Genomic DNA, 20,410 nt, shown 5'->3' on the forward strand with positions numbered 1-20,410 from the left:
TACACACACACACACACACACACACACACACACACACACACACACACACACATGGGTGGCTGGCTCAGTCAGCAACCATGCAAGGCGAGCATGTTCGATGATAGGGATTCGAACCCCCGATCCTCAGATTGCGAGTCAAGCGCCCTAACCACCAGACCCCCCCTAGTACAAATAAGACTATTTAATGAAAAAAATTAAATAAATTAAAAAACCACTAAAAACTTTGACAGTGTATGATGTAAGTGAGAAACGCGGTGTAAAACAAAATAATTAATTTGTTTTCTTGATATTGCACAGGATCGAAAGTGTCCAAGTATTTATTAATTTAAACCTAGCTAAACAATTAATATAAGGGGACTAGCAAACCCATGTGCCTATGGTCTACATTTACATGTCCACTATAATACAACTTTGATGCTTTAACTACTATTTGCACTTTTTCAGTTTGATTATCATTGCCACTAAGTTTAATTTCTTTAACCAAGTTATGAACGGTAATTAGTAGGCCTACTTATTCACGTGCTCTAATGTAAATCAATGCCAAATTTGGGATTCCTTTCGGTGAGTCCTCGTAAAAGTGGTTTCGCGAAATACTCGTGTTCCCTTGGGGGTTGGGTGAAAAGTTTAATATTTGTGCAAACCTCGGAGTCGAGACGATTCGTTTGGTACCAATTAGAAGTTTGTGCGACTAGTGGTTTTGGAGAAGTTACGTGACGTGACGCACACTGAATCTTGATATATATAGATAGGCTGAGTAAAATGATGTATGTGCCTAATGTACGATTAATTACATGGTTTAAATAGATGTATACTGTAGAATACAATTAAGTACATTGTTACAAAGGTATTTGGGGTATAGTATATATATATTTAAGTACATTATGTACTACTCGTTATCTTGTATTTACTTTAGTTGATTATAAACTGGAGACAATCAAAGTCCATATACAATACAGACCATTCTGTAACCTGACGTAAACATGTTACTGTCTTTGGAATATTTAAAAGCTAATAATTCATGGGCCATATTAACTAGATCAAGTCTACATATATCTGTCATTTTTCTTTTTTTGAGGTTAAAGCATTTTTAAAATATATACATAAAGATAATGTTATTTGTCATTTGCTAATTAATTAGTAATAGTTTACAAACTACAAATGTCAGAAATCTAATGGCTTATCTTAACAAGAGCTTGGATATTATTTCTCTAAACAACGCCGCCAAAACGTTCCTTATCAAGAAGCACTTCTACTGTAGTTCTAGTGTTTAAACAAGCACCTGTGTAGCGTACGAAGTCAGAATCAAATAGAAATCACATGTCTATCGTAGACGTTGTTTCAGTTTACGTGGTATCGCTGGTCTCATGTTGATTGATTAGTCCTTGAGAACATCGTATGGAATTGTTTTAAGAGACTCGGGCTATGATGTCTTATCTGACACAGGTAGGTCGGAATTAGTCTTACCAAACACCAGTATTGCTGCAACTGGCACAGGTAGGTCGGAATTAGTCTTACCAAACACCAGTATTGCTGCAACTGACACAGGTAGGTCGGAATTAGTCTTACCAAACATCAATATTGTCGCAACTGGCACAGGTAGGTTAGAATTAGTCTTACCAAACACCAATATTGTCGCAACTGGCACAGGTAGGTTAGAATTAGTCTTACCAAACACCAGCATTGCTGCAACTGGCACAGGTAGGTCAGAATTAGTCTTACGAAACCGCAATATCGTTGCAACTGGCATATATAGGGCGGAATTAGTCTTACCAAACACCAATATTGTCGCAACTGGCCAGGGTAGGTCGGAATTAATGTTACCACCACTATTTTATCAACCCTACTATTGTTTCATCGTGATAGGTTGGAATTAACCTTTTAGGTAAGAATAATTATTACCATCACTAATTTTACAAACACTAATAGTGTCTGACCTGGCGAAAATAGGCCGGAATTAGCTTTATCAAAACTAATAATGTCTCAGATCTGTTGGAATTGGTCTTAACAACATCAGTGTTATTTTACCCTGTTCAAATAGGCCGGAATTAGCCTTAAAAGTTGGCGTTAGCTTTACGTACACCTTATACTGTCTCACCTGGCCTAGGTAAGTTAGAGTTAGCCTTACCAACACTAAAAATGTCTCACCTGGCCTAAGTAGGTTAGAGTTAGCCTTACCGACACTAAAAATGTCTCACCAGGCCTAAGTAGGTTAGAGTTAGCCTTACCAACACTAAAAATGTCTCACCTGGCGTAGGTATGTTAGAGTTAGCCTTACCAACACTAAAAATGTCTCACCTGGCCTAAGTAGGTTAGAGTTAGCCTTACCAACACTAAAAAATGTCTCACCTGGCCTAAGTAGGTTAGAGTTAGCCTTACCAACACTAAAAAATGTCTCACCAGGCCTAGGTAGGTTAGAGTTAGCCTTACCAACACAAAAAATGTCTCACCTGGCCTAAGTAGGTTAGAGTTAGCCTTACAAACACTAAAAATGTCTCACCAGGCCTAAGTAGGTTAGAGTTAGTGCCACGAATCATAGTAGCGGATTGTCTGACGACAGAAACGTAGAGATTGATTAGCGCCACCTTTATTTTAACTTGTTTACATCACTTATAATCCAACTACCATAAAACAAACTTGATAAAAGGGATTAATATTTATTTGCTGGAACGTACTTATCAGATAATCGCAAAACTGCAAGAACTTTAAACTGGTTCAAGCGAAATTCGGCATGATTTTAAGGTGGTTGGTAAGTTAAATAAATCGCTGTTTTCGAGTGTTGTTTTTCAACATTTTGGATTAAATTGACTCGTGATAAGGAAATATATTTCAAATTTGGATAACCTGGCGCAAGTGTGAATGTATGAAGCTTCTACACGTGTTATTACAATATCGGAATAAATAAAACGAAGAACTTATAAAACTAAATAATATTTGTGATTTATCGATAAAAAGTAAATATGTTTTAAGAAAAAAAGTCAAAAACAAACGAACTAACATTATGTAAAATGTTATGTAATTATATTTATTCTAATAATTATAATGAATTATACGTTTTTTGACATTAGTATCAGGAGTGTTATATTTCATTAACACCTTTTCTAGTTCCTCAGGGATTTTCAAGGATTAGGAAAGTATATAACAAAAATATAATAGGCCTAATAGTGCCCCCACCATTGACACAGCGGTATATCTGAGGATTAACAACGCTAGAAACCGAGTTTCGATACCCGTGATGGGCAGCGCACAGATAGCCCATTGTGTAGCTTTGTGCATGATTACAACCCCCCCCCCCAGTGGCACAGCGGTATGTCTGCAGACTTACAACACTAGAAACCGAGTTTCGATACCCGTGGTGGGTAAAGCGCAGATTGCCCTTTGTGTTGCGTTGTGCTTAATTACAAACAAATAAACCCCCCCAGTGGCACAGCGGTATATCTGCGGACTTACAATGCTAGAAACCGAGTTTTGATACCCGTGGTGGGCAGAGCGCAGATTGCCCTTTTTGTTGCGTTGTGCTTAATAACAACAATAAAAAAGGCCTAATAATAATGTCGTATCACAAGTATAACTCGTTAGACTCAAATTGTTGTTTTCCTTACTTAGCTATTATTACTTTCTGTAACATTATTGTTTAATGGTGTAATATTGTTACTGATGTTTTAAGACATAATAGTTTTTAATTGCTGCACGATTATGTTCAAATTTGCCACCTGATTTAAAGAAACGTGGTGTTATTTAAAAATAACTTGTTTATACGTACATATAAAATATTGTTTATTATATTGAGACTTCCTGAGAAAAGTCTCAAACATAAATAATCAATAAACGTACATTAATTCACTTCTGTTTCCCCCCCCCCCCGGAACATATCGGGAATTAATGGTTACTTAGTAACTCCAACGTGAACGGTGGTTCCGTAACGTTGCACGTTTCGCATTCACAATTTTTTCTCAACCAAATCTAAATGATAATTTATTTGCATATAATTGAAAGAAACCCTTTTTCTTTTTATTAAAATTCGATTTCAAATGACACATGCGAGCTGCACTCTGTGCCAAGAGGTCCAATCTTTTACTGATTGCCCTAGGACTTGGTTCAATTTTTCATGCTCGCTACAGAAAATTCCAGTCAGGTTTTGGATTTTCTTGTTTCTAAGAGATATTCTTCATTATGACTGGAACACGATGGGTCACTGCATAACAGAAAACCTATGTTTTTTTTCATCCTTAATTTAATTATTATGATTGGAACACGATGGGTCATTTCATAACAGAAAACCTATGTTTTTTTTCATCCTTAATTTAATTATTATGATTGGAACACGATGGGTCATTTCATAACAGAAAACCTATGTTTTTTTTTCATCCTGAATTTAATTATTATGCTTGGAACACGATGGGTCACTGCATAACAGAAAACCTATGTTGTTTTTTCCATCCCTAATTTAATATTATTAAAATGCCAAATCATAAAGTTTGTTTCTAACTCTTTTTTTCTTTCTTTTTTTTTGGCTGATGGCATTCCACGTTTCCACACCAAATTTAAATTATTTACGAATATCGAGTTCTACCTAAATGCAGTTTTGTCAAACCCTTTAGTTTTAAGTGGATTTTAACGATAACAACCGGTATAACAGAGGCAGTTTCCGTTAGCCACTAATTTTGTCTAAATGGCCTAGTGGGTAAGCTGATAATAATAGCTATTTTCGTCATGACGACAGATGGAGGAAGTCCTTCTCCCCCCAGCTGTGAAAGACAACAGTACATGTACGAGTGTGTCCACCTGGACGGACCCAGAGTGTCTCGGCCCTTGTGAACCGGGAACAAGCGTACTATTGGAGGGGATCGTTTGGCAAGAAACTGAAGAAGGTAAGGCCGTTGGTGGTCAGTTTATTTTTGGAATTTTTTTAAAACGAAGTCACGAAGCAACCGTGTAAAATAAAATAAAAAATTATAATCATGTTTGCTGTGGAATATATTCTAATTGTCTGGAATAGTTCATCATTAATAGAAGGAAAATGAGCCTTTATTTATAAAAACGGTCCCTTAGAATTGTTAGGATTATGACGTAGCCTTTTGATAACGGCCATACTTGCAAAGTTTATTAATCTGAAACTTTAAGGATGTGTACTTTGGTTAAAACGTGGCAGATTAGGAAAGTATAAAAAGTTATATAGAGGAAAATATTAAAATATTTTTTACGCTTGTTTGTTAAGATGAACAGATATTTGGATATTCACCTTCAAATTTAATTCATTTTCAGTTCCTAAAAGCTAAAAGAACTTTAGATTGCCTAGCTTTTCAGAGAGTCCTAACACTCTATTTTTTTTTTTTTTAGTTCGTATTGTCGGATTTACCAGTTGTTATAATGTTAAAACAAAGAAGCAAGGGGCCCACAACTACCCACTTATTACAATAATTTCAAGCTATTTATTATTAGCTTCTAGTTTTATTAACCCAGCGCTGTTGGTGTGTAATTAATTAATTTGAATGAACTTAAGTTAAGCCTTAGGATATTTTTAAATGGTATAAATTAGAGTGTATAAAAACATTCAATTTTATCATCTGCATATTACAATAAATAGTGGATCAATACACATATCTACAGCAAATTTCAAAATGACGCTCGTTCGAAGTTAAACCTAAATGTCGTAGGATAAGCTAGAAGGCACTTGAGGTTAGAGAGAGATACCACTAACACAATAACAAAATCTAGCTTGTTCTATGAAATTTAGGCTTAGTGTCAATAATGTTTTTCTGATAATATAATTGTGTTTGGTAGGGAAAAGTGATTCTAAAGTAGTCTTTGTTCATCCTGAAATGACACATTATAAGAAAATAAACATTTTCTTGGCGTCATTAGGGTGAAAAAGACTTTTTTTTTTTTAAATGCAAAGTCAAAGATCTGTTTTTCGTTTTACCGAAACATATAAGATTATTAGAAAGCAAATCCAGTTACTCAGAGATTCAAGAAGAAGAAGAAAAAAAAAAGGAAGACAACGAAATCACCTGATGTAATCTTTTAAGGCACCAAATCAACAAGAATTGTTTTCAGTCTAATATTTGGTTATAATGTTATTTTAGATATTGATAATTATGTTACTGATTATTAATTATTATAAAGTAAAAAAAAAAGAGAATGTTTATCTTAATGCAAGTTCAACTAAACAAGGTACAACAAATATGTTGTTATAAAACAATCCAACGTTTATCAGTATGAAATATTATTTTCACACAAAAAAAGCTTCTGATTATTTCAGTAGAGCAACATTGTTAGTTTTAGTTGTAATGTTTCATTTTTCACGAGACGTTTGAGGTAATTGGTGTTTTTGCTACCTAGGTGTGCTGGTTGTAAACGTAACGTGGAGGGATAAGACCTACGTGGGTACCTTACTGGATTGTACAAAATACGACTGGGCTCCTCCTCGTTTATGCGAATCCCCAACTGACGAGGTGGACTCTAAGGCTCCTAAAGTACGTGCTAAGAGAGGAAGAGGATCATCTAATTCTGCCAGTGACTTGCAGTCCTCTGAGACGAGGACAGCTATTCAAAGCAAGCTACGGAAAGGAAAGGGAAGGAGAGGTACTGTCAGTAGCACATCTTCCTCGTCGGAGTTCACAGTCCCACATAGTCCCACCAAAAGCGATAACGGAACCTCTGGACACGGCAAACGCAAAGGTAGATCCGCAGATGTGGAACTTGGATCTAGTGATCAGAAATCTTGTAAAAGAAGCCGATCTCAGACACAAGCATCACCAACTCCAGTTAATTCATCACCTTCAGATTTCGTTCAACCTTTATCTCCAGTTCTTCTTGAATGTCCTGAACCAAACTGTAATAAGAAGTACAAACATATCAACGGATTGAGATTCCATCAATCCCATGCTCACGCTAACTTGGAGGTGACTAAAACTGAGGACTCGAATTTTGAGGAATCCAAGGAGATGGTTAACAGTTCCGACAACGATGAAAGCTTCCAAGATTCACTAAGTGTTCCCACTAGCCCCACATCTTATAGCAGGAATTCCCCAGCGTTTCGACCAAGTCAGTCCACAGATACTCCAGCTTCTAACATTACACCCGAAGAGGAGCACAGTGTCACTTCTGTAGGACTAACATTTATACCAGTGAATAACTCTTCGACAGAGGTGTCATCTGTTCTTACTGTGATGAATAGAGAATCGAACCAGTCTTTAGATCAATCTAGGATAGCCAGCTCGCATATTCCATTTTCCACAAACTCTGGAATATGCACTTCCGTCACTAATGGTCAATTTTCAGTAGTAGCTCCAGTTGTCTCTTCTGCAAATGCCGTGACAGTGATCACAACTGTCAGCATTCCAACTTCTCATGTCCCCCAGTTTGGTCTGCCTACAGTAGCAAATACAGCAGTCGTAAGCTCAATCTCAGCTTCAATTCCATCAACTGGTCATATAACAGAGCATGGACCTTCTCCTGGTCATATTCTAACGGTCACTTCTCTTTCTTCTTCTTCTTCTACGCCTTACTTGTCCGACAAACGACACACAGAGGAAATAGTGGAAGAAGAATCTACAACTACCAGTTCTTCTGCAAGGACATCTAATGCCACAGCAGTGATGGGACACATTTTAACAGTAGAACCTATTGTTTCCTCAACACTTCATTTTCAGAATCAAAAGAATCCCAATGCATTGCCATCTCCATTGAAACCAATACAACCGAAACCAACAGGTTTAGGTGAAACAAGTACTATTAATACCGCATTAGAAAATTTTAAAAGAGAGAAGATAAAACACAAAAAGAAAAGTAAGGACAAGGAAAAAATTGCATCATTACATGTTACTTTTAGTGAGGGATTGACTCCAAATCATGATATAATAAATTCAACTCTATCAGCAGGGTTGAAAACGGAACCTATTCAAGGGGACAAAGAAAATGGTTTGACAAGTATGTCTTGTGATTCTTCGTCGTCTTGTTTGTCTCCGAGACTATCTGCTCCTTCGGGTATGACATCAGATGCGGTTGAAGAAATTAATGAAAATGTACAGAGTCCAGCTTATTCTGACATCTCTGATGCGAATGATTCGAATCTTCTTGATGATCATTTGCAGGAGGAGAAAGGAAAAAGCGACAAAATTTTATTACAACAAAGAAATGGATCAAATCAGTCTTCAGAACAAGGCTTGAATCCTATTTATCCTTATTACAGTCCTCCTCAGTACCTCTCTCCTTCTGTACCCTCTCAATGTTCTGAAATCACGCCAGTTTCTGCTGTAGACAAAACCCATCCTAAAGAAGATAAATTAGATGTGACAGCATGGTTAGAAAACGCAAAAAGAGTCAGTCCAGAAGAAGTTGTTAGTAAGGATATCAGAAACCATAAAATATCTAGAGAGTCAAGCTCACACTCTTCAAGTACCGCAGTAACACCACCTATCGCTAGTGTACAGGACTATTCTGTCCAGCAACAATTTTCTTATCCTTATAACATGATACCTGGTTACCACTATAGAGTAGATTCTGCATATCATCTACATCTGTTATCAACGGATCCACGATATAAACAACAATACGAGGTTTACATTCGAGAGCAAGAGAAACTTAAAAAGAAGCTAAAGGCTTCTCATCAAAATGAAAAGAATGATGGAAAAGAAACAAGGATTCTCAATGACAAACCCGTTAGTATGTCTAGCTTTAGGGCTACTGATCTAACTCTCGCTAAAACTGTGTCTTCCTCGACAGAGACGAATACCAACGATGCAAGAAGAGACGCGAGGATTTCTTCCTTCCACGAAGTGGTACGATCCTTGACACCTCCCTCTATAGGGCAGAAGGAAAAACGTAATGAAAGTCATAAAATCATGAAAGAGAATACTGAGCTGAAAGACAATGTCAAAACTAATCAGTATGATACAACCGCAGTATTGGAGCAACACCAAGAAGAAATGAGAAGATTTTATATGATGCATCTCGCGGAACAACACAATAAAAACGTGCATCTCGCAGAACAACACAATAAAAACGTGCATCTCGGGGAACAGCACAATAAAAACGGAGAGCAGCCACAACAACATCGGATATCCTCTCATCAAAGTGAAACTACTAAAAGTGGCCGTTCCGGGTCCGCGTCATCTGGGAAACAGATTTCTTTCGAGGACAGCAACAAATTAGATATTACGTCGAAAGGGGACCTCAACAAACCTGCCTCAAGCATAGCCTCCACCTCTAGTCCTAAAGGGAGCTCTAAAGATCTCTCGAAACATTTCAGTAGGGAGCATAAAATAAATTCTTGTAGCAGTCATAACATGAAAAAGGAAGATAACTCGTATACTTCTAAACATCAGAATAGCGATGATAAAATCAAAATTGAGAAGAAGCAGAATTCAGAAGGTCAAAAGCCCACAATGGAGACAACTGGGCCTCCCCCACCTCCAACTAATAGCTATGCTTACCTGCACCCGTCGTACTTGCAGGCCCCGCCGCACTTTGGTCACATGACCTTTGACCCTAAACATCCTATGTACAGAGGAGGATTAAACCCCTTGCTAGTTTCTCCAAACCCTCACTATGTAGGCCCAGCGTTTATCCACTCGCAGCTCCGGTATCCTGTACCTGGTACATCCTGTGAAATACCTTCTCACTCCCAGTCTCCTAATGATCACCTGGGGCTCAAGCTACACCACACTCCGCCACCTAAAGCTTTAGATTATCTCCACCAGGTGTCGCAGCAATACACAAACCATAAGATTCATGAGCTTCAGGGGCCCACTTCTAGCACTAGTGGTACTTCTGCCTCCCAAAGTAAACCCGTCGACTCCCCTAGTACAGTAATTAAGCAAGAACCGGCAAGATCAAGTGATAGATCTCGGTCACCACCTTTACAGCGCCACCTACATACCCACCACCACACTCACGTTGGTGTAGGATACCCTCTGTATGATCCTTACGGAGGTAAGTACCGTTTTATGTTCCCCCTTTTTTTTAAAATAGTTTTCTGTCAACACTACAATCTTAACACTTGTACGTGTATCAGTTATCACGTGACACTGAGATATCGGTTGTGTAGATGATATGGGAGACTGAATGCCCTAAATATTGGTCAAACAGAATTAACACACAACTTTCAGAATCACTAGTCACTCGAATCATTGTTGTATAATTAGGCTTAGGGAGATTTACATCGTGATACTTTTCATGTTAACGGTTTCGAACTAAAGTCGGTTTTATTAAATATGGCGTAAGGTTATACAGGCAAAATTATGATACAATTAGTAACTCTGAAGGTTTGAGAAACTAAAAAGCCGAAATTGCCCCAGATGTATTTATAAAAAAAAACAAAAAACAACAACATAGAATGTAAGTTGCTTTCTAAATATCCTTAAAGGCGTTAAGTATATTTATTTTATTGACAGGGCCACCAAGTTCTGAATTAATCCTATATACTTTGAAAATGAAGCCTACACTGTTTTAACATGGTGAACATTGAACACATTTTATGACGTTGTGATGTATAATACTTTTAAGTGCTGTTTTAACTCATTTTAACCGTATTGGGGAAGATTTTAAATGTATTTACTTTTCGCGTAATTTGTTAATGTCCTTTCAAATTCAATTTTATAAAAAGAGTGTTAAGAAAGTTAGGCTAAGGAGATTCGTATGTTCTCATGTAAAAATGTACAGAAATAGTCACCCTTTATAAAGTGTAAAGTATAAAGAGAGCGAATTAAATACATTATTTGCTGGCAGAGCTTCTGAAATTACTATTTAGTGACGTCAGCCAGCGTTGCTGTAGCACGGTTTATTTAAAATGTAAGAATGCCTATATCTGGAGTGTGGTGATTTTTGTGTTAAACGTACATTTAATGTTGAGTAGTAATGGTCGACCTGATCTGATTGATTATAGCAAAACGACAGCAGTGGAAACCATCTCAAAGACAGGTTCCGTACAGACTCACGGTAATTATTGTTCGTATTACAAAACGTCATAGTGTGCAGTTTGGTGAATTAATTTGGAACTAACGATGTATTGTTGGTGTTACCCCACGTCCCAGTTATAAGTGGTTTAATTAAACATTCTCTATTAACAAATTGGATTCAACATATAATTCAAATTCATCAAGGTCACTTTTGCTTTAGGAATTTAGTGGAAGGTTTTATTGTTCCTTATAATGCTGTAGATGGTAAGTGACATTATAACTTGAACGCCCTCTACTGTTTATTATGTGAAGGTAAATTGATAAGTTTGGTTGCGATTAAAATTAATCCTACTTAATTGAAATGAATCCTTAACGAAGCTAGGACGAATTTTATGGCCATTTATTAATTATTGTAATAATATATGTCGTATTTTACCTTGTATGAATTTTACGACTGTTCATTAATTATTATCGTAATATATGTCGTATTTTACCTGGTATGAATTTTACGACTGTTCATTAATTATTATTGTACTATATGTCGTATTTTACCTTGTATGAATTTTATGGTTATCATAAGATCATCATGTGTGGTGTATTTGATCTCTTCCAACCAATTAAAACGTGTAGATTTGTGTGGTTTTAATGAAACGGGTAGTACTATACTTTAGAGAAGAAATTTTTAACTCAGTTAAACCTCAATCTGCGACTTAACCAGGTCAAAAATCACTAAAACGCTCACACCATCAGGTCCGGTACTACCCATTTTGTATCCAGGTGGCACGGCAGTAAATCTGAAGGCTTATAACGCTAAAAACCAGGTTTCGATACCCGTGTTAGGCACAACACAGATAGCCTGTTGTGGAGCTTTACGCTTAGAAACAAGCAAAGAAACATGTCCTTTTTTTTCTTTTCTTTTTAACTGTTGTATTGTTTAGACTCGAACCTATAAATTTAAAAATCACTACAAAAAACTGAGACTGATTTTGATGCAACTTTCAAACTGGTTGTCAAAGTTGACGTATTTTGACGAAGATCGATTACTATTTTCTTGGCCAGAAACTTTAGACATTTTAGCTCAAATAACGACCAGGAATATTTGAATAAGAGCAGTAACAGAATAGTCAGAGCACACAATATGGCCTTTACAAAATGTTTTAGCAAATGGAACAGTAGAAGAGCTTAAAAATGAGCTTCTTAACAGCTAGATCACCATTTTCGAAACCCAACAACAAACTGCAGCTTTTTTGCTTTCGAAGAAGCATTTTTCTCTTCGCTTCTTGCTTCTTTTGTATTCCCCCTTTTGGAAACTATTCGCCCTCTTCTGTTTGTTAACTTTTTTCAATTTATATCCATCATGTTCGACTGCATTTATTACACCGTAAAGGCCTTTACAGCCCCCCAGTGGCACAGCGGTATGTCTGCGGACTTACAACGCTAGAATCCGGGTTTCGATACCCGTGGTGGGCAGAGCACAGATAGCCCTTGTGTAGCTTTGTGCATAATTAAAAACAAACAAACAAGCCTTTACACTTTGCAATAGGAAGTAAAGGAACACCTTCTAGTGTTTTGCATTGGTTTTCCAAGTTTTAAAACAGGAACTATCATATTTATAGTAATTCCGAATATTAAAGTGTTAGAACTCAGATTTATCACCAGTCTAGGCCTGGTTAAGTCGTGAATTTAGGGTTAAAATAAATGAATGAACAGTAAACACACACACACAAAAACCCATGTTTCAGTCAACTATCTCAGAATCGTAACTTTAATGTCTTTCACCCACAAATGATATTAACAATAACAGTCCTAGCATTTCGCGTATTCCCTCCACCTCTTATGATCGTCCATTACTTTTAAACTTAATTTTTGTTTCATTAAGTTCTTCTCAACATCTATATTAAGAGCTTATTCTTATATTCTTTATGTGACTTGTGCAATTTTAAGTGTGAACTAGACATTTTGGACCATGCAAGAGGCATGAGTCGGTAATAAAAGTAGAAACACAAAAATTGTGCTTTTAACAGTAGATTAAAATGAGACGTATACACACAACGGATAGCAAATATTATAAATGTCATTGAAATACTATGTAAAATATAGTAAGTTTATTTTGTTCCTATTAAATTATATAACAGTTTATCGTAGCTCCTTAATTATCTATTTGTGTGTTCAAATAGGTTGAGAAACATACCAATAACAAAAGAATGCAAATAGCCCTAAAAAAGAGAAACCTTGTATCACTTGGAAAGCTCGTGACGTAATCTGGGAACGAGAGTATGGAAAATATTGCGCCAGTCAACTCGTGTACAACTAATAAAAAGTTACAATACACGAAATTAACTCAATGTTTTACATCAGAGGTCTGACGTGAAGTTTTCGGGCATTTGTATATGACGTCATAACCGTCTATCGCATGTAACCAGCCGATTGGTTACTCACTCTCTCCATAGTGATATGCATTCTTGACTACTAGTTTTACGATAAATATAATTAAATTATACTCTGAGTTCTTGTTGTAATATAAACAATTATTGAACAACATTTTCTTTTTATTATTTACAGCCATCATAGCAAGTCACCAGGGGGCAGCAGGATCAGTTGTACCCATTTGAGATCGTTTGAAGTTTGGACAGCTATAGATATATTTGCTCTTTATACCTAGCAGTTAAAGGACAAGTAGACTGTGAATGGTCAGAATAGCGGATATATCGTAAAGCAGCATTTGTTGTACTTATCAGCAAGTGCCTGTGACTCTTCAGCTTACGTTTTTCGAGTACAAGTACCTGCTTGACAGATGGACTGTAGGAAGCTGATGAGCTATAAGGAACACGTGACCTGTAAGGCTCGTGATCGTTGTGTATTTTCTGTAGGAAGCGGAGTCGATACGATTTATCAAAATCGTTTTAAAAATATTCAGAACCTCGTATTTTATCAGAACATTCGTAGTAAACGTTATAAACTTTCATTGTTGTTTTAAAAGAAACGAACAAATGTGACCCGTCTTGAAATTTCGGTTCATGACTGATAGTTTACTTAGTTCGTGCCGAGTATTATATATATATTGAAAAGCAACTCTCCAACAAACATCTGTTCGTGAAATGTTTTAGATGTGCTTAGCGTAACGATTTCACGAGGTCAAAATGTGAAAGAAGAAAATTAAAGATGACCAGTGTCCTGCGAAATCTCACCTAGTCCTACAGCCTAACGCTGCTCTCTTCATGGACGAAAACTTTTTGATTGACAAAAATGATAATTCATTACTGCCACCATGTTCCCGCTTTGGACATTCTTGGATGTATTGTGATTGGGCTTTTGTTATGATTTTTTTTTCTTCTTTTTACCCAAGTACTTTGATACCTAGTGTTATATCGTATATGAATGAATGTATAGAGTATTGTGAATTAACACGTGCTGTTTCGTTGACTATTAAACTGTAACACGTGCTGTTTCGTTGAAAAAAAACAACAACCAAAAACAGAGAAGTTATCGAGTCTGTTCTGATACAATTGTATTTTTATTTTTATCAGATGAAATTAAAAGCTCTATGAGATACAGTCGAAATGGAAATATGACCTATTGCGTATTCACTCTGTCACCGCTCTTTTGAACTAGTGATATGTTGTTATTTAATATAACCTTGTCTTTTTAACCTGTGATTTGGTCTGGTCTTTTTAATTTGTGATCTGTTGTACATTACAGTGACTCCTCATTTTAACCTGTATATATATATGTATTGCATATTTACTGTTGCAACCTTTTTTTTCTTTTTAACTTGTGACCTCATGCAAGTTTACTGTGATCCAGTCTCTTAACCTTTAATCTGTTACATGTTCACTGCGATCTGATCTCTCTAACCCGTGATTTGTTGCATGTTCACTGCGATCTGATCTCTCTAACCCAAGATTTGTTACATGTTCACTGCGATCTGATCTCTCTAACCCGTGATTTGTTACATGTTCACTGCGATCTGGTATTTTTAACCCTGTAATGTGTTTCATATCTGCTGTGACCTTTTTTTTGAACCTGCAATCTGTTTTATATTTACTGTGATCTGGTCTTTCTCACATGTCATCTGTTTTACACTTACACTGACTTGGTTCTTTAACTTCTGACTGAGATATGTAAATTAACTTTTGATTATAATTTTCCTTAAAATCAAGTTAATTAGATTTTGTAAAAAAAAAAACACCAAAAAAAAAAATTAATGGACATAATGCGAGATTGTTTGACCTTTTATTATTCTTCAAGACAGTTGTACTAATTCCCGTCATTTAACGTCCACGGTTTTACGATATTTGGTGACTTGATAAAGGTATAAATTAAACAATTAAAATGATTAGACTCTTTAATGATCCGATGTTTCTCACTTTTTTTTTAAATCGGTGACAAACGTTACTTTATTGTCTTCATTTTGCACTGGGATTTAATTCAAAACTGTAATCTAAATGCATTATTACTGCTTGACTCGATAGCAAGGATACCGACATTACACAAAGCATGGGGCCCTTATGTGTAGGAAAACCAGATTCGTGGATAAACGCCATCTGCCTTTTTAAAAACTTCGTAACTGGTTGCTAGATTATTCTACTCACTCAAGGTTAAATCACTCATATAAAAATACGCCCTCTAGTGGATTTTGTTACTTGTCTTTCAGCAACTAAGTTTGTTCCTGAAGATAATTCAGACGCTCTTTAATTAAAAGATTGAAATACAAGTTTACTTCATTCCCTCTCCTTGGCCTGCTTGAATAATTAATAACTTCTGTTAATTAAACGCCTGCTTTAACTCAACTTTATCATATATGTGTGATAAATACATAATAACCGTCTGTGATACTAAACCTTATGAAACGTATATCATAGAAACAAACAAACTTACTGAAGTTAAGCAAAATTAACCTTTAGTATTCGGTAAACTGTAGAGAAATAATGTTAAATATAATATTAGTGGTTCGAGTTACAAAAACAATTTTCATCGGAGCAGGCTGCTCGCATAGATCATATCCCAGTAATGAATATAGCTAATTTAATATTCAGTTCTAGCTTATAATGATTGGAAGTCATTCATTCTCGGCATTTACTACAGTATTCCCAATAATATTTATTTATAACGAAGATATCTAGCGAGTATAAAAGATTCCGGTTAAGCCTAAATCCATTTATTAACCCTTCAACTGCGGTTAACATCGCACGATGCAAAGCATCTTGCGTGCAACATTTTGAATGGCCAGTCGTAAAAATTCGCGAATCATTGCGCATGGAATGGTAGACAGGTTTACACAAACCACGAACGAAGGCTTTAGGTAATGGTTATACAACAATCCTCATAATAATAATTAAAATAGATATAGTAAACCACTGAAGTAATACCGATACTGAAACGAACTTTAAATAAAGAATATGATAAAACTGGAGGGTAAAAACAGTTGGTACTTTTACACCTGGTTAATAATAACATTCGAAGGAGATCCGTTTCGTGATGGTATAGCATGACTAGTAGCTATAAAGTATTTCTGTTGACAACATTATCCCAAAGAGATGGAAGATTAGACCAAAAAAGGCGTTTCTATGTGGAGTTTTTTATTATTATTATTTAAGGGGGGGGATCATAGCTGTAGGAGAAGAAAACAGGTATGACATTCAATTGAAAGAGGGGAGGGATGTCAGAGGGCGCGGTTGTTAACATTTTCTGTGATCATATCTCGAAATGGCGATAAAGGTAATCACGTGATAATTATGCACCTATTCCGTTGTACGTGCAGAATTTTGTTGAAATGCTCTAAGCACATATGTGGCTGTTTGTTTGGTTTAAGAATAATGTTTTCTTTAATTGTCATGTGTATGTATATATAAAACATGGAGGAAGCAAAATAAGGAAATATTTTATATTTTCTCATTCGTTTCGATATTGAGCAGATAATTGGAAATATATGTTTTAATAACCTTTATCGCAATTTCACGATGTAGACATAAAAATGCACTACAGCAGTGATGGTGTAATATTTTGATTTTCTCAACACGCAGAGTAGTTAGGAAAAATGATATTGGAAGTATTTAATATTCCGAGCACAAGAATCTGATTACAAAACTGAAGTTGGGAGAATATGATAGACACAACAAATGATTATAAAACTGAAGTTGAGGAAACCTGATACGCTGAATAGGGAATGTCACTACTAAAGTGACGTTCGGAGAATATGATAGTCTGAATATAAAAAGTGTGGCTACTAAAGTGATGTTGGGGGAATGTGATAGTCTGGATATAAAAAGTGTGGCTACTGAAGTGATGTTGGGAGAATATGATAGTCTGAATATAAAAAGTTTGGCTACTAAAGTGATGTTGGGGGAATGTGATAGTTTGGATATAAAAAGTGTGGCTACTGAAGTGATGTTGGGAGAATATGATAGTCTGAATATAAAAAGTGACCATTAAACTGAAGCTGGAATAAATACTTGTTACCTTGAGCACAAGAAATGATTTAACACTGAAACTGGGAGAATATTCTTCCCTATTATTAGTACAGTAATATTTTTGTGTGGATGAACATTTTACTGTGAAATGAAATAATTACCAGAAAGACTGAGCTGGAAAAACGATTAACACGATTAAAGACTAAAAAAAAATTAAAAAGCAGCAGTATATGTGACCAACATATGGAACACTTTGGTTGATATTTAATCAGTTAAGGCCAAGTTTAAGTTCTAAAGACAGAAGAATATCTGATAGAACAAATTGCTAATGGAATACTTTGGTTGATATTTAATCAGTTAAGGCCAAGTTTAAGTTCTAAAGACAGAAGAATATCTGATAGAACAAATTGCTAATGGAATACTTTGTTTGACAGTTAATCAGTTAAGGCCAAGTTTAAGGTCTAAAGAAGAAGGATTTCTGATATCATGTTAAAATGAGTGATGGCAAAAAGCATAAAGAAAACTTCATCATCATAACGACATCTGCAACTCTTTTGGCTGAACTATCAAAATAATGTTGTTTAATTATGTTTGTTTGTTTGTAATTAAACACAAAGCTACACAATGAGCTATCTGTGCTCTGCCCACCACGGGTATAGAAACCCGGATTCTAGCGTTGTAAGTCCGCAGACATACCGCTGTGCTACTGGGGGGCTGTATAATTATGTACGTGTGATCTAGGTGCTTAAACTTCTCCTTTTATCATCGTTATTTCCAATAGTGACAGTCAGTCCCATTATTCGTTGGTAAAAAAGAGTAGCCTAAGAGTTGGCGGTGGGTGGTGATGACTAGCTGCCTTCCCTCTAGTCTTACACTGCTAAATTAGGGACAGCTAGCGCAGAAAGCCCTCGTGTAGCTTTGCGCGAAATTGAAAAACAAACAAACCAAATTTTCAATCGGGAGTGTTTCTTGGGTAATTGTATTGAAACCCGATGGGTTATCCTTTCTCTTCTCGCTGCTTAGTCACTGGTGGGGGGAGGGGGGTAGTTCAGTTTCGTTTGTTCCGTGTAACAGACCTATACATATGGGCTGTGCTCAGTTCGGGTATCGAAACCCGGTAGTGAGTCTTATAAACCCCGAGGCTCACCACTGACTATTTTATTCGACGTTTCGATATAACACGAATTTAAAAATCTGTCGCAAGATAACTTTATGTTTAATGTACATTCCTTGACTGAATCTGAATTTTAAGAGACGATGTTTGATTGGTAACGATTAATACGTTGGCTCAGTAGGATAACCAATCAAACTACGAAACTCATTATTTACTAATCACTTTCTAGAGAAGTTGTTCTTTCAGTTATTGAATGATTTTTAATACGTTCTCTAATTTCTAACACGTAACGGTACAGCAAACCATGCGCAGTGTCGACACCTAACCGTCTTATTATCAAATAAATATTTTTTTTTTTAAATACCAAACTCATAAATAATTTATTACATCAACAAATTTACTGAACTAAAATAGCATCCGGCAGGTAGAGCTGGAGGAAGATACATCAACTTTCTTGAAAATATTTCTTACTCATAAAACAATGACGTATAAGCAGGTGAATATTCATTGTACTCATTTCAACACCCAGAGTGAGAGTAATTAGACACTATATAAAGCGTTTTGGAACAAATTGTGGCGAGAAAAGGCGTTTTAAGACAAAAAGTAACGGCATCGTGACAGAGCAATATAGGGCAAGATCTAACAGGAGGACGAAATGTGTTAAGAGTTATAGAAAAACTAGCAAGTGGACATCACATGCACGAGCAGCTGGGCATGACGTGTTACAACAAGGACCAGCAGCTAGAGATAACATGTTAGGACACGAAGCAGCAGCTGGAGATGGAGAACTGAGAGAAGATTGGACATGGGGATATGACATATTAAATCAAAATCAACAGCTGGACATAACGTGTTAAGACAAGGTGTAGCAGCAGGACATAACGTGGGAAGACAAGGACCAGCAGCTGGACATAACGTGTTAAGACAAGGTGTAGCAGCTGGACATAACGAATTAAAACAGGAACCAGCAGCTGGAATAACGTGTTAAGACAAGGTGTAGCAGCTGAACATAACCAATTAAAACAAAAACCAGCAGCTGGAATAACGTGTTAAGACAAGGTGTAGCAGCAAGGCTTGATTTGTTAAGACAAGGTCTAGCAGCGGGGCTTTATTTATTAAGACAAGGACCCGCAGCTGGAACAACATGTGAAGACAAGGTCTAGCAGCAGGGCTTGATTTGTTAAGACAAGGACCAGCAGCTGGAACAACGTGTGAAGACAAGGACCAGCAGCTGGAATAACGTGTGAAGACAAGGTCTAGCAGCAGGGCTTGATTTGTTAAGACAAGGACCAGCAGCTGGAATAATGTGTTAAGACAAGGACCAGTAGTGGGGCTTGATTTGTTAAGACAAGGTCTAGCAGCAGGGCCTGATTTGTTAAGACAAGGACCAGCAACAGGGCTTCATTTGTTAAGACAAGGACCAGCAGCTGGAATAACGTGTTAAGACAACGACTAGCAGTGGGGCTTGATTTGTTAAGACAAGGTCTAGCAGTGGGGCTTGATTTGTTAAGACAAGGACCAGCAACAGGGCTTCATTTGTTAAGACTAGGACCAGCAACAGGGCTTCATTTGTTAAGACAAGGACTAGCAGCTGGAATAACGTGTTAAGACAACGACTAGCAGGAAGCTTGATTTGTTAAGACAAGGTCTAGCAGTGGGGCTTGATTTGTTAAGACAAGGACTAACAGCTGGAATAACGTGTTAAGACAAGGACCAGCAGCTGGAACAAAGTGTTAAGACAAGGACCAGCAGTGGGGCTTGATTTGTTAAGATAAAGACCAACAGCAAGACTTGATTTGTTAAGACAAGCACCAGCAACTGGACATAACGTATTAAGACAAGGACCAGCAGCTGGACATAACGTGTTAAGAAAAAGACCAGAAGCTGGACATCACAGTTTAGATAAGAACTAGCAGTGATACAGTACTTGTTAGGGTCAGGAAATGTTAAAAAAGCTAGTACTGTAAATCTTACTTTCTGGATTCTGG

At 36.6% G+C, this 20,410-nt stretch overlaps 1 protein-coding gene across 2 annotated transcripts in view; it reads left to right on the forward strand.

The window, feature by feature from the left end:
- LOC106473031 (zinc finger protein 608-like) overlaps nt 1-14,465 on the forward strand; it is a 19,069-nt gene extending 4,604 nt beyond the window's left edge. The window contains exons 2-5 of one of the 2 annotated variants that reach the window (XM_013933708.2): nt 4,721-4,868; nt 6,340-9,933; nt 10,886-10,938; nt 13,461-14,465. In XM_013933708.2, the coding sequence (XP_013789162.1) occupies nt 4,721-4,868; nt 6,340-9,933; nt 10,886-10,938; nt 13,461-13,469 (3,804 nt within the window). In that variant the 3' untranslated portion in view covers nt 13,470-14,465. The remainder of the gene's footprint in view (nt 1-4,720; nt 4,869-6,339; nt 9,934-10,885; nt 10,939-13,460) is intronic. The other variant, XM_022401543.1, reaches the window with a different exon arrangement.
- The last annotated feature ends 5,945 nt before the right edge of the window (nt 14,466-20,410 follow it).

The sequence above is a fragment of the Limulus polyphemus genome, unplaced genomic scaffold (genome assembly GCF_000517525.1).
Source record: "Limulus polyphemus unplaced genomic scaffold, Limulus_polyphemus-2.1.2 Scaffold5826, whole genome shotgun sequence".
Taxonomy (NCBI): domain Eukaryota; kingdom Metazoa; phylum Arthropoda; class Merostomata; order Xiphosura; family Limulidae; genus Limulus; species Limulus polyphemus.